This window comes from Lycium ferocissimum, chromosome 12 (assembly GCF_029784015.1).
Source record: "Lycium ferocissimum isolate CSIRO_LF1 chromosome 12, AGI_CSIRO_Lferr_CH_V1, whole genome shotgun sequence".
Classification (NCBI taxonomy): domain Eukaryota; kingdom Viridiplantae; phylum Streptophyta; class Magnoliopsida; order Solanales; family Solanaceae; genus Lycium; species Lycium ferocissimum.
This window is the reverse complement of record NC_081353.1, coordinates 38,824,771-38,839,033: the sequence shown is the minus strand read 5'-3', so window position 1 is coordinate 38,839,033 and position 14,263 is coordinate 38,824,771. Positions and strand designations below refer to the sequence as shown.

Here is a 14,263-nt window from a genome sequence, read left to right as displayed (position 1 = left end):
CTTCTTTTTTTGATAGCTCCTTAATTCTAATTTTTTAAATGATATGTTTAAAATTACAAGATTAAAATATATTTTGATATATTATACACATCTTTAATTAACAACGACAACATTAAAGGAATTCTTGGTTTTGTTAAACAAATTTCAGGTTAAAGTCACAACCAGACAAACATTTTGAAAATGAGGGAGTGTGCAATTGAGATAATGTGCTCTTTATTAGAAACAATTTCATTTCTAAAACTAGTAATCCGAGATCTTGACGTGAATGGTGCACATATGACGTATCTCTTCACCATAAATGTCCCTCTCCCATTCCTCACACACGCAACTCCTTTCTTCTGTGTCATTTTTTGCATTTAATCTCAAGTTTCATTACAACACCATTCTCATCTTTCATCCTCTTTTTATATACTAGTCATAATATCCAGTCTATTCTTAGCATTCTTTTACTTTTTCTTCTTTTGACTACACAGCACTGATTTATTCTATCTCTGTTTTCCACCATTTCATACTTGCAAACAAGAAAAAGAAATCGTCTTTTTTTGCTACACAGAACCAAGAATTGTGAAAAAGCTAAATGCCCATTTTGACATGCTAGAATATTGAAGACCTTCATTTTGATTAAATTTGAAGGAGAAAGAAAAAGGTTAGCTTCTTGTTCTAACTCTTCTTTACATTCTTCTCTTTTTTTTTGTCCTTTTATTTGGTGTTGCTCAAATTAAAACTTTATTCTTATCGCCCATCAGAGCTCTCAGGTTGGAATTTTGAGTATATAAAAAAAAATTATTAGGAAGTATTTATAAATAGTTAAAATTATTTTTTATGTATATATAATAGATATCGAACTCTCTCTCTCTGACCTCTTTATGTTTACTTTTCTATATTTAAAATTCGTATTAAAATTTTTTGCTCCACCATTAACTACGTGACGCAATAACCAAAAAAAACTTAATTCTTATCTAATTTTTTTGTCAGTATTTGTGAATGAAAATGTTGTAGATGCAACAAGATCCAATTTTAATCATTTTTTTACGTATAGATTCTCTGTTTTTTTAAGTTCAGAAGATCAGTGAAATCGGCATCATGATAAATCTGAATCGTCTGAAACAGTACACAACCTTTTTAAACCTTTTTTAAAAAAAATTATTATAGTAATAAAAAGTTGTTTGACTGTGTCAAAGGTCATTATTCTTTTGGAGGGTTTTGGCAGTATTTAGGAAAAGTAGTTTCTTTTTCCTAAAATTTGACTTTTCAATCAAAGACTCGAGTAGCGTCCTAGTGACCATTGTGGCCTCATATTTTGAGCAAGTATATGTGACACTAATCTTCTCATTAATTCTTTCCAAAAGAATATCTTTCTAAATTTGGATTTGTAGCTTCTTGTCCTTCAATTTTTTGTTACTATATGGTGCTTCTTGAATTTTGATTATTGTATTAGTTTGCTTCAGTTACTTTTCCTTTTGTTGTTGTTGTAACTTAAAATTCTATGTATCCTTAATGATAAATTTTTATAATCACACAAATATTATGACATATTTAACATTTCGTGTTCAATTAAATTATGCAACATAAATTGAAAATAGAGTGAGTAATACTAACATGTTAGTTTATTAGTTTACTTATCTTGATCTGATGTGTAGATATTTTTGATATATAGGGACCACTATCATGAATGGTAAAAAATCTAAATGCCACCTGATATTCAATTGGATTGGATTTTGGGTTCTTGTTACTCCATTTTTATGACCCTTCTGGGCATACTGTCTTAGAAAGGTAGACTATATGGACTGACAATATAATCCTTTTTAATTTTTTGCACTATTCGTGTATTTTAATACCATATGTTATAACAGGCTGCTTGCTTTATTTTACAAGTTTTTAATCTCACTTATTATGAGACATCTCATTATGAACCATTACATTTAGTTAGTTTTCAGGTGACTTGATGGTGCAAAAAATCTTTTACAACGCCAGTGTATAGAAGTCAAAACTCTTAGGAAATTGAGCAAAGCAAATTGATGAATATGGTGATTGTGAGACGGACACTAGCATGCTGTACAAGAGACACAAAGATTAGCAATGACTTTGGTGAACAAGAGAGTAAGTCTTTTCTCCATTCTTCTACTTTTAGTATTTGTTTTTAGGGTGTCACATGCTGATTATCCCTCTCTATAATTGAGGGAAATGTAAGATTTTCAATACAACATAGAGGAGTATTCTTTTCCACAAGTCAATGCTAACATATAGATTGAGAATTTCAACATATAATTGAGCTCACCACCTCATTTGTCGAGATGTTTAGTGTAACTTTCTTGACTTTTGTGAACCAGATGAGTCTAGAATGTCACATGTTAGTTATACTACAACAACTATTACTATGTTTCAATGCCAAACAAGCTGGGATTAACATTCAGCTATATAAATTTCTTACTGTTCATGTCACTCCATTTAAACCATCTTTTACGTATAATATTGAAAAATATCAGCATGTTAGTTATATGCGGTTGCTTATTAAAGTCAAGAAAATGGGCTGCATCAATGTGTTGGTTATATGTGGATGCTTTATTATTAAAGTTAAGAAATTTAAACCAATGGGCATCAATTTCTTGAAATTGCAAGAGGAAAAATTATATTTTTCCTGGTTGATAATTAAAGAATCTTTTGTGGGACCCTTAATTGGTAGGTAGTGTACATATTTTAAACTTATATGTGTAACATGTGAGGAGCTACACTTTCAACTTTTCTTGTCTACTTTCTACAAACTTTGTAAAGAATCTTCCATTGTGAAATAGATAGATGGCAGTAATTTGTCAGACCTTTGGGAGTTTTCTTGGTTTTTATGTATTGTCTGATTTGTAAAATTGTGGACCTAATTCTCATGTCATGAAACACTCAAGCAACTATGGGGACAAACTACAGACCAGTCACAGTCTACAGGAATTTCTATTCGTTTGGGAATTCTCTTTCTGGTTTGGTCTTTTGTTTCTATTCTAAAGCATAAACACCTGTCAAAACTTTGCTTTTCTATAAAGGGAAAAAAGATTTTTTTTGAGACACTATGACTTAATGAGATGTTTCGTTCATATCCATACGATTGAGTCCTTGGGTTCCCGAAACAGTGTAAAAAGAAGTGCTTCAATCATTGCTATTTGACTCGGGATCTGTCATAGGTGCACGCTACGAGTTAAAATCCCGTCGGGAACCAAGTCTAGTATTTAAGCGAAGAAGGGTAGAGGGACAGCCCCACTTTCACTGAGTTTCAAAGCTGAAGATAGCGGATTTCTCGATTATCCAAAAAGATATTTTGATTTTTTCATTTACTGCCAGTAGGGATTCAACTTTGTGAAAGTATTCTTCATGGATAAGTCAATTAAATGGTGTATGTGTTTTCATCAACATTGTGTCAATTCTTCCAGATTCGTTGAAATTAACACCTCAGGTTTGTGGTAGTATTTTGTATAATCTGTATTTGGCACATCTTATAACCAACATATTTGCTCAGACTACAGTATGTGCCAACAGTCTTATCTTTCTTAAACTCTGTCTTCAGTCAAACACCGCCATATAAAATGAAATGAAGTGTATATAGTTTTTCGTACGTGAAATTAAGCCCCTTTTAACCTGCAACTGACTATATTTAAGAAATGCAACTTTCAGGAATTACAACATATGATGGCCTCGAGAGCTGCATACTAAACAGTCAGTCTTATGACATTGAAAGTGGCACTAGTAGAGGTGTTACAGATTCCTTATATGATGACGACTCAAGCAGCTCTTCCAGCAACAATGCTTTTGGATCTTATGATGGAAATTTCCCCTCAAGTCCTCAACATTTTTATGTGAAGGAAAAACCTGCTTATACAACACAACTTTCAGAAGTGGAAACAATGAAAGAAATATTTGCAAAGTTGTTGCTCGGGGAGGATGTGACCGGAGGAAGCAAGGGGATTTCCAGTGCATTGGCATTGTCCAATGCCATTACAAATCTTGCAGGTATTTAGTTGTTACTTCTTTATCAATCAGTTTGTAAGAAATTTCGTTGACGAAGAGACTCTAAATTTCAGTATTACATCTTCTCTAACTCCGAAAATCAATCCATGATAACGAGTTTCGTCTTCAATTTAACCCTTCCAGTGTATGTATATTAGAGTACTAATATCAAAATATACTCTGCAAAGCTTTTTGAACAGCAGAATTCAACAGATTTTGTATGCTCCAGATTCTACTATAAACTAGGTAATAAGAATGAAAGATAGCACAAACTTCCTCGTTCTTGCCAGCCTTTCAGCTGCCTTCTTAAGCTCATAGAGTGGTTATTACTGAAGAACGTTAACCTGTGCTTTTGCTCTAGTAGGATTAACATTAAATTTACAATCTGAAACCTGATAAATATTTATGAGCTGTATCAGAAGAGCAGGACAAAGTTATTATACCACCACTCACTTTATTATGTCATAATGCCAAAAAAAAAAAAAAAAAAAAAAGTCAAAGTGACAGAGAGAAGCCCAACTATAGCACATTAAAGGATGTTACATTACACTAGCTCAGCTTCTTCTTAATCTTTTTGTTATAGTTTCCACGAGTCAATTCCTCAAATGGTCATTGAATTTGTAGAAAAGTCCTACTAAAGTAACTTTTGAATTTTTTTTGGACAATAAGGTCATCAAACTATGCCCATATTTCCAAAAAGGTAAAACATTCCATTTTTGGACATAAGCCCCCTTGACTTTTCTTTAAATTATATAACCCATTTGAATAGTTTTATTTTATTTTCAAAATGTGAAAAATATTAATTCAAACAAAATTTTTAGAATATTGCAAAATTGTGTCTAAAGTAGAAAATAAAAGGATATAGTTGAATGATAGTAGAATTAAGCACGACGCTTAATTATAGATTTTTTAAGTGATTATAAATAATTTTTCCTGATATATAAAATTTTCGATTATCAAAAAAAATATTTACCATTTTTATTTTCTTGGAGCTGAACATGTAATATTTTGATTTTATTTAACTACTACAAATAAGTGGATTACAATTAATATAAATATTTTATATTTTTAGATAGCATATATACAACTAATTGTAAAAATGTTTTCATTTTTACTAAGTAGTTATCCAACACAATTTTTTCTTTGAGAAAATTTATCCAAATATTATATATGCATCATGCATCTATATAACGTCTCATGTGTTTCAATCATGTCCAAGCATTTTCATTCAGTATAATGTTTAACTTCCTGCTTTGAGCAATAGAAAAATATTAAAATAGTTCAAAAGAAGTTGATATAACAAAGAAAATCTTATAGCATACTTAAAGTTTGAATTGTGATATTTTTTATTCCTATAAATTGAAATAATACTTTGATTTTTTATTATTAAAACATGAAAATATTATTTGAACAAGAATTTCGAAATGTAGAAAAAATTGTGCCTAGATAATGAATTTTGTAATTTAAAAATGGTTTAAGGGGATTATGTCAAAAAATGGATTGTTTTACTTTATTGGAAACAAGGGCATAGTTTGATGACCTTATTGTCAAAAAAATATTAAAAGTTACTTTAGTAGGATTTTTTTACAAGTTCAATGACCATTTGAGGAATTGACTCTAGTTTCCACTTTCATGTGCATTTCATGATGCAATTTTCTTAATGTCTAATGCTACTACTTGATTTAAAGCATCTGTATTTGGAGAGCTGTGGAAATTGGAGCCACTTGCAGAGGAAAGAAAGAGGAAATGGAGAAGGGAAATGGATTGGTTGCTCTCACCTACTAATCATATGATTGAGCTGGTTCCTGCAAGACAACGTGGCTCAAATGGCCAGAGATTGGAGGTAACTTTGACTTCTAATAACTAATTCAATTTTATTCACAATATAAAATAACAAACTGACTTAAATGTAGCGACAAAATTAGTAAGGATTCATAAAGTCGACACCAACTATAGTAAAAAATCTCTATAACGGCGTCATTTGTCCTGATATTTTTGCCTGCTATAGAGAATGTTGTTATAGAGAACATATAATATAACATAACATGAAAAACCGTTCCACAAAAAACATGGTTGTTATGGTGACATGTTGTTATAGAGGATGATTGTTATAGAGAGGTCTGACTGTACTATGAGACCGAGGCATAGTTGTTGTATAAATGACATAGTGAGTTCCACTTCTCGTTCGAGCAGATAATGACACCAAAAGCTCGTGCAGACATCCATATGAATCTTCCAGCACTTCGGAAATTGGATTCCATGCTTCTTGTAGGTGGTCTCTTAAATCCTTTTAAACTATACCACTTCGTCTCTGAATCAACTTGGTCCACTTTATCAAAGATTCTTTCTCAACTCGATAGGAAATACTGGATTCAATGGTTAATGCTGAGTTTTCATACATGGAAGCGAGTAGCCGAGCAGAAGGGAAAAGCACGAGGTGGTGTCTTCCTTCACCCAAGGTACCCATAGCCGGGCTCTCTGACGCCGAAAGAAAGAAATTGTTGAATCAGGGAAAATTGGTGAATCAAATATTCAAGGCAGCAAGAGCTATCAATGAAAATGTCTTGGCTGAAATGCCTGTTCCAACAGTTATCAAGGATGCACTTCCAAAGGCAAGAGAGTTCTCACTAAAGCTAATTTCAATTGAGTTTAAGTTCCATGCACTGATATATAGTAACTTGTGTAGCCAAACTTTTGAGAAGCTAAAAGTGCTTATTTTACAGAGTTGAGGGGTTTGACGAAAAAATAAGTGCTTTTAAGTGGTAGCAGAAGTTGTTTTTCAGATGCTGAAAACAGTAGTTCTTTCCCGGAAGCACTTTCGGAACCTTGACCAAGCACAAATAGCTGCTCTAATATTGGCAAAAGTGTGTTTCAAATTGATTAGCCAAACACAACCTGCTACTCTCCTACTTTTATTCACACAATCAGATCACTTGTAAAAGTAAAGCTCTTGATAAGAATTTATCACTGAAAATGGTAACTAACGTATTATCAAAGATTAAGTTGCACCAATAGTGTAAAAACTTTACAATGCGATGTATATAACTCAAATCCTTTGCTTTATGGAGTATTTAATTTGTTGAAATTGCTCAATTTGTTCCATTCATTCCTGCAGTCTGGAAGGACAAGCCTCAGGGAGGACCTTTATAGGATCCTGACTGAAGAATCTGCCTCTGCTGAAGAAATGTTCAATTCCTTAAACTTGAGATCCGAAAACAGCGTTCTTGAAGTTGTTAACAGGTTAGAGGAAGCCATTATTGTATGGAAAGAAAGCATAACTGATCAAGCTAGTGGAAAATCTCCAGTTCAAAGATCTTGGTCTTTCGTAAAAGATCCAGTATTTGAGCTAGACAAACTGGAGGTCTTATTGAGTCAAGCGGAAGTTCTTCTGCAGCATCTCAAACTTAAGTATCCAAACCTTCCTCAGACGTTCCTCAACGTCACAAAAATTCAGTATGGCACGGTGAGAATCGTATTAAAATTTTGATTGTATAGCTTACTTATCAGCAGAAAGTTTCGCCTTCACAATAAGGTATCGTTTTAATTTTTGCCATTTTAAGTAGCTATAAGGATCCGTAAATTGTTATCCACTAGTAAAATTAATTAAATGCAACTATAAGAATGTGAATTTATCCTCTACAATTAAGGTCTCGTTTCAGCTTTTATCATTTATCATAGCAATAAGGATCAGAAAATTGTCCGCGAAAGCAATAGAGGATAAATAAGGTCTCATTTCAGCAGATAATTCTTGTTCTTTCTGTATCATTGTAGGACATTGGGCATTTAATTCTGGAAGCATACTCGCGGGTTCTGTTAAACTTAGCATACAACATTCTGACAAGGATCGGAGAAATTTTGCAAGTAGATTTCTCAAGCAACCCCAACTCACCAGCAGCTACTGGCTACTTGAGTCCTATATCAAGTGAGGCACTCGTTGATCGATCAGATGAACAGAGCTGATGGACATTTTAGTGACTCCTGTCATACAAATTGATGTTTACACTATGGACATTGAGTTTGCTTAACCAAAGACAAGTTAAGGAAGGCAACATCAAGTTGAAACCGAGTTTGGTGCACTGGCAGGGAAGCTTATAGCAGCATGTCTACTGCGAATTCGCCTTAACAAGAGATTTTTTGTGCTAGTCGTTTTGTAGATATACATATATATACACCATTTTCATGTCAAGTATCAACCTTAGCTTCTGGCTGAATTTTCATAGTTGTTAGCATGCATTTTACAAGCTAGACAACAGAGTTTGTTAAATATTTGTCTTAAAGACTTAAAGTGCTCATTTTTGACGAAATTAAAGGATCAAAATTGCTCAGGAGTAATTTGAGTGACTATTTTAAACCTACTGTCAAATATAAGAGACTATTTTTGTCATTTTGATGCTATTTTAGAGATATAAAAACAATTATTGTAGGCAAAATTCTTACAAAGGTATAGAAGATCTCTTAAAGACCACAGTAAAACAAAAACAAATGCAGTTAAAAAAAAAAAAAAAATCTTAAAAGCACAATTAACGGTAGAACGGTTGGAAGAGGAAGAGAGAGTTTCTCCTCATTATCAGGACTTTAGTTACTCAACTCATTCCAAAACTTTATCATCGATAATATTGGATTTTATAATTACATTAAAATAAACAATTTTAACTTTAAAAGCTAAAAATTAATGTAAGTATATGAATCACTTAATTAAGTGATAAATATGTATATGAAAAATACATGTCTAATTACCTTCATTGAGTTGATTCGGGTGGGAAAAAACTAAGTCGCAAATGTTTTCACCAAACCATACTAGTTTACCCTACGACATGTGTCATGTATCTATGGAATCGGCAAAAATACCCTGTAAGAATAAGTTTTTACCAAACCGGAATGTGAGTAATTAAGTTTTTACCTTACTCTTCCGCTCTCAGTAACTTCCCACACCACTAACACCCTAATAATATTAAATGTTTACATTAAAATAAAAAATTTAACTTTAACAGCTAAATTCAAGTAAGAATATGAATCACTTAATTAAGTGATGAATATGTATATGAAAAATACATGTCTTACCTTCATTGAATCGATGTAAATACAATAAAAATCTGGTGGGCAAAACCTTTTATCAAACCATACTACATGTGTCATGTATTTATTGAATATAAAAATACCGCATAAGAATAAGTTTTTACCAAACCGGAATGTGAGTAATTATATTTTTACTTTACTCTTCAGTCTTCTCCTCTCTGTAACTTCCCGTACCACTAACCCCCTAATATTCCCCACTACTAGCCAATTAGCTACCATTACTCTCTTTTTTTCCTTTCTAAAGTTACCACTTTACCTTTTTAACTTTGTCAGCCGTGAAAATACTGCTTTGTTATGTCTACAATCATTCAACATCATCTTTCTCAAGTATATTTCTCATTTCTCTTTTTCCCTCTCAATTATGTAATAGACTTTTTAGTGTCTTGTGCTAAATACATCATCTATAAAAACTTTCCTTTTAAAGTACATGCACATTATCTTGTAACATACGTGTCTGAAGTTAAGTTTGTGCTCGTTCATGTCAATGGATAATCTTATTTACTACTCAAATTCCTACTTAGAAGAAACAATTCATGATGATGAATTTAACTCACAAATAACTATGCTTCCTCCATTTGATCTCAAAGATGAGAGCTTTTCTATTCAAGATGGTTATTTTCTTGAACCTCTATACAACTCCAACGAGTTGTTTCTCCCTGAAATGAACTCATACCAAGAATTCAACAATTTCCAAAACTACCCAAAACGCCAAAAAATCTATCAAGATGACTTTTTTCTCAATGGGGTTGTGCCAAATCCTCCAATATTACAAGAGTTAACGTCGTTTTTGATGCCTGAGTTTCAAAATTTGCCAGTATATAGAACCGAAAATGGAGTAGGGATGAAAGTGAGTACTGTGAAGAAGAATTTGTCATCACAAAGCATTGCTGCGACACAAAGGAGGAAGAAGATAAGTGAGAAAACAGAAGAGTTAAGGAAGTTGATTCCTGGTGGACATAAGATGAATACTGCTGATATGTTTCAAGCTGCTTATATGTACATTAACTTCTTGCAAGCACAAGTTGGAATTCTTGAAGTCATGGGATCATATCAGGTATAAATTTAGCTTTCTTGCATGCAGGGACGAAGCTATATGTTAGCTTGAGGTTCGGAGAAACTTAATTTTAGTTCATATGGTACTATATTTGTCTCATAAATTTCATTAAATATGTACAAATAGTTTATCCAAAACTTAATAAGCCAAAAAGAATTATGATCGAAAACTCATGAACTTAAAATGAATACTGTATTTTAATACTCTTTTTGTTTCATTTTATGTTCCCAATTCAGTCAGTTCTTGTCTTTTTGAAATAATTTATAAAAAAACCTCTTTTCCCCCTCTTTTTAGTCATTAAGGAAAGGAAAAAAAAATACTTTTGGAACTAGTTCAACTTTTTACTGGGGTTCTCACTCAATGTTAGGTATTTATTTTTTGTTCGGATTTGTATAGAGAATTACTTCACTTTGGAGTAAAACGTTTTCTACCAAAGGAGATTTCATTCTCAAGATTTAGATTCGAGACCTGATTAAGAATAACGAGTCTCTTGCACTTACGGATAGAGAGGCGTGAATAGTTACCATGGTGTATAATCATGTTAAGAATTGTAACGTACACTAAAGTTGTTATTTTTATCTTTTGATTTCCCACGTGATATCTATTACACACTTTGGAATCCGATTAATTTGGATTCGGGTAAAAAAATTCCACTTCATCGCTCCCAACCAAAGTCTCTCAATTCATTTTCAGGGCTCAAATCATAAACCTTTGATTAAGGATGAAACAGTACTTACCACTTCACCACAATCTTTGATGATACTAATTACTAAAATTGTTTTATGATTTCAGGAAAGAGGAGAGCAATTTCAAACTCCAGAACTCAACAATCTTGTTGGAGCTCCATTGATTCAAGAAAAGTTATATTCAAGTGAAGAATGATTAGTTCCTGACATTTTCATTGAAGCTCTAGTCAATGATCATGAATTACAGGGTTCAAATCCTGGGGTCTTGAAGGAAGCCAAACAACTGATAATTAAGAGAATTTAAAAGTAGTTCAGTTTAATTTGTTGTTGTTGTCATTTGCAATTTTATGAAATTGCATACTTAATTATATTCGATTTTATATTCCTAGCTAGGCTCCATGTACCTTCTAGTTCTTTTTTGTTGTAAATTCCACATTCATGAACAATGAAATTATCCGTTCTTTCATTGATGTATATTTTAGTCTTGAGGTTCAAAATAGATGGACCTTCAATAACTTTTACTTGTTGTATAAATGGCTAATGAACTGTTATTTCTTTTTAATAATATGTTAAAAAGGAAAAAGAACACCCAACATTATTGGTCAAAGTTGAGAGAAAAAAAATGTTAATGTTGGAAAAGAGTATTTGGAAACTGATATGAGTTATGTTTGGACATAGTGATAGCAACCATGGAGGCTCAAATGCATTAAGGAGCAAAAAAGGTCACCACCAAGATTCGGGACGAATCTTCTATAAGAGGGGGAGAATGATAGTAACCAAGGAAGCTTAATTTTCGTTGAAGACTAAAAAATATCAAGATGCTTTAATGAGCTTCATTTGGTAATGACATGTCTTGTAATGGAGCAATAGCTCCAGCCCAAAAGGAGATCTTTTGGGAAAGTCTTAATACTAATTGGAGGCCCAAATTGAAGACCAAGATGAGTTGGATTATGGCCCAAAACATGCCCAAAGAAGGAACAAGTTCAGCAGCCCATACTTGTGTTTCTAGAAGATCATTTAATGCTATGTTGACTACATTTAATGTTTTTATTGAACAAAGTGTCGGTGGTCTTCTATGCACATTGGAACAAATGTTTGGTGGTCTTCTGTGCACATTGGAACAAATGTTGGTGGTCTTCTATGCACTTTGGAACAAAGAATTGGTGGTCTTCTATGCAGCTTGGAAATTGCACCTTAATTAATTTAGTTTGACCAACTTTGAAGTCTAGAATGTTCTTTGTTTTCTTTAGGGTGGCGACCACCATTTCTCCTATATAAAGGGGTGTTTTCTTTTTCATTGTAACTAAGTTTGAATATTAATAATATTAGCCTTGTGCTTGTGGAGACCTTTGAGGTTCTCGTTTGGGTTATGCCCTTTTTGTTGCTTTGAACCGCAACTCTCGATTCTTCGATGGTAAGATTCCTTGTTTGAGTTCCCTCCCTCCATTTCTTCTTCTTCTTAATTGATTCAACTCCTTCTTTCACTATTAAACAACGTTTTAAGTATCAAATACTTTGAACTTGTGTTCTTCTTTCTCAAGAATCAAATCTTCCCCCTTTCTAATTTTCAATTCTAAAGTGTTCCGCTAACCGTGTTGTTATCACATAGACTTGACTTGAATTTGTTTTGCAAAAAATGAAATTTTTTGTGAGTGAAAACTATTATTTCACTTGAAACACTCCTCAAAATGATTTTTTAACATTTTAGTAGTTACAAAATAGCTAAACCAATATTTACATATATTTTAGTTACTAAACTGCATGTTTGTTTTCTAAAAGTGATAACTTGAACGCCTTTCCATGCCTAACTTATAGCTTAAATAAAAGGGAAAAGGGTCAAATATACTCCTCAACTTTAGTTTATTGGTTAATTTTGTCCTCCGTTAGTCAAAGTAGTCAAATATACCCCTCTCGTTACAAATTGGGGTCAAATATACCCCTACAGTTAGCAAAGTTTCAAAAATACCCTCATTTCTAACATATTCCCACATAAGCAAGTCTAGTCATTAGAATTGGGTGATATGGATGCCACATGGCATTTAACTTATTCTATGTGGTGCCTGCGTGGCAATTTTTTAAAAAACAATCTAGAAAATTGATTTTTTTAAAACAAATCTGAAAAAAAATGGCTTTTATTAAAAATCTGAAACTTTTTTGTTTTTAGTAAAACCCCTTTTTTAAGATATATTCTCAAAAAAAATTCAGAATATTTTTTTTAAGAAGCGGGTTTTATAAAATAAAACAAAAAATCAGATTTTTAATGAAAGCCATTTTTAGCTTATTTGTTTTTAGAAAAATCAATTTTCCAGATTGTTTTTAAAAAAATTGTCACGTAGGCACCACATAGAATAAGTTAAATACCATGTGGCGTCCATGCCACCCAATTCTAATGACTAGACTTGTTTATGTTGAAATATGTTAGAAATGAGGGACATTTTTGAAGCTTTGCTAACGGTAGGGGTATATCTGGCCCAACTTGTAACGGGAGGGGTATATTTGACTATTTTGGCCAACGAAGGGAAAAGTTAGCCAATAAACTAAAGTAGAGGATTTTTTTTTTTTGACCCTTTTCCCTAAATAAAAAGATAAAAGTGAAGAACTTAGAAGTAAAGAACTAAATATAAGACAGGAAACTATGCCTAATACTTTTAAAAATAGGTGGTTTTGAACTTTTGACCTCGACTTTTCCCGTGTGTTATATTTGAAGTTTTACTATGACAGCAAGAGGGGTCAAAAGTGTAAGATCACCCACCGTCAAAATCATTCTTGTACTATATTTTTAGGTAAAATTTCTCAAATGACTACCTTATTGTAGCTTCCTACCATTTGTAACTACCCTTTTTAATATTACAATTCGTAGCTAAAAATCAGCTGATTTGTGTATGTTTTCGGATGTATTTGTTGTCAGCAAATACATTAGCATACGGTAAAAAAGGGAACAGCTTCCTTTATTTTAGCCTCTAAACGTGGTGATATTAAAAGCGAAATCAATATATTTTTTAACTTCCTTTCCACATAATTAGCTGTAATATTCCCTTTCCTTACACGATTCTCTTCTTCCATTCATTCTTCAACGATAAAAACGTAAAAATTCAAATTTCAAAAATAAATCTTCAACACATCTGAAAATGCAGTAACAAACACGTCAATCATCAGGTAATTCGTGCAAAAAGACCGTTTTTGATTTCACAAATTTCGTATATTCAATTTGTATTTATGTGATTTTAATTGTTTTCTTGGATCATAATGTCAAAGTTGTTTATTTCTTGATTTTTTTTATTTTTTTTTTTTATTTAAATATTTCATCAATGATATTCGAAAATAATAATGTAATCTTATTGTAAGTATGTTAATGTACATGAATTGTTAGGAATCCAAAAAAAAAAGGATCCAGTTCATATCTTTAATTTTCTGAAGCTAAAACTAAGTATTTCTGAAGTGTAACAATATGTGTATG

At 32.2% G+C, this 14,263-nt stretch overlaps 2 protein-coding genes across 5 annotated transcripts; both read left to right on the top strand.

Annotated features, from left to right (window-relative positions):
* Positions 1–246: 246 nt before the first annotated feature.
* On the top strand, positions 247–8,322 carry LOC132038939 (rop guanine nucleotide exchange factor 14-like). Of its 4 annotated transcripts, none has more exons than XM_059429438.1 (8): positions 253–646; positions 1,931–2,100; positions 3,643–3,993; positions 5,679–5,833; positions 6,184–6,258; positions 6,351–6,602; positions 7,106–7,453; positions 7,762–8,322. In XM_059429438.1, exons 2-8 carry the CDS (start codon positions 2,019–2,021, stop codon positions 7,948–7,950), a joined length of 1,452 nt encoding a protein of 483 aa, XP_059285421.1. In that variant the 5' UTR covers positions 253–646; positions 1,931–2,018; the 3' UTR covers positions 7,951–8,322. The 4 variants fall into 4 exon arrangements, with proteins under 4 accessions (XP_059285424.1, XP_059285421.1, XP_059285422.1 ...); XM_059429439.1 differs by having other exon boundaries at positions 257–646; positions 3,658–3,993; XM_059429441.1 differs by lacking the exon at positions 6,184–6,258 and having other exon boundaries at positions 247–646.
* Positions 8,323–9,542: 1,220 nt separating this feature from the next.
* LOC132041152 (transcription factor bHLH52-like) lies at positions 9,543–11,181 on the top strand. The gene is made up of 2 exons (XM_059431970.1): positions 9,543–10,120; positions 10,913–11,181. The coding sequence occupies exons 1-2, from the start codon at positions 9,545–9,547 to the stop codon at positions 11,000–11,002; spliced, it is 666 nt and encodes a 221-aa protein (XP_059287953.1). The 5' UTR covers positions 9,543–9,544; the 3' UTR covers positions 11,003–11,181.
* Positions 11,182–14,263: the final 3,082 nt, after the last annotated feature.

Excerpts from the sequence above, each read along its gene's own strand:
- LOC132038939 (XM_059429438.1), top strand. The coding sequence starts at position 2,019 with ATGAATATGGTGATTGTGAGACGGACACTAGCATGCTGTACAAGAGAC. Across the intron at positions 2,101-3,642 it reads TGACTTTGGTGAACAAGAGA|AAATGCAACTTTCAGGAATT; the intron begins GTAAGTCTTTTC and ends ACTATATTTAAG. Across the intron at positions 6,259-6,350 it reads AATTGGATTCCATGCTTCTT|GAAATACTGGATTCAATGGT; the intron begins GTAGGTGGTCTC and ends TCAACTCGATAG.
- LOC132041152 (XM_059431970.1), top strand. The coding sequence starts at position 9,545 with ATGTCAATGGATAATCTTATTTACTACTCAAATTCCTACTTAGAAGAA. Across the intron at positions 10,121-10,912 it reads AAGTCATGGGATCATATCAG|GAAAGAGGAGAGCAATTTCA; the intron begins GTATAAATTTAG and ends TTATGATTTCAG.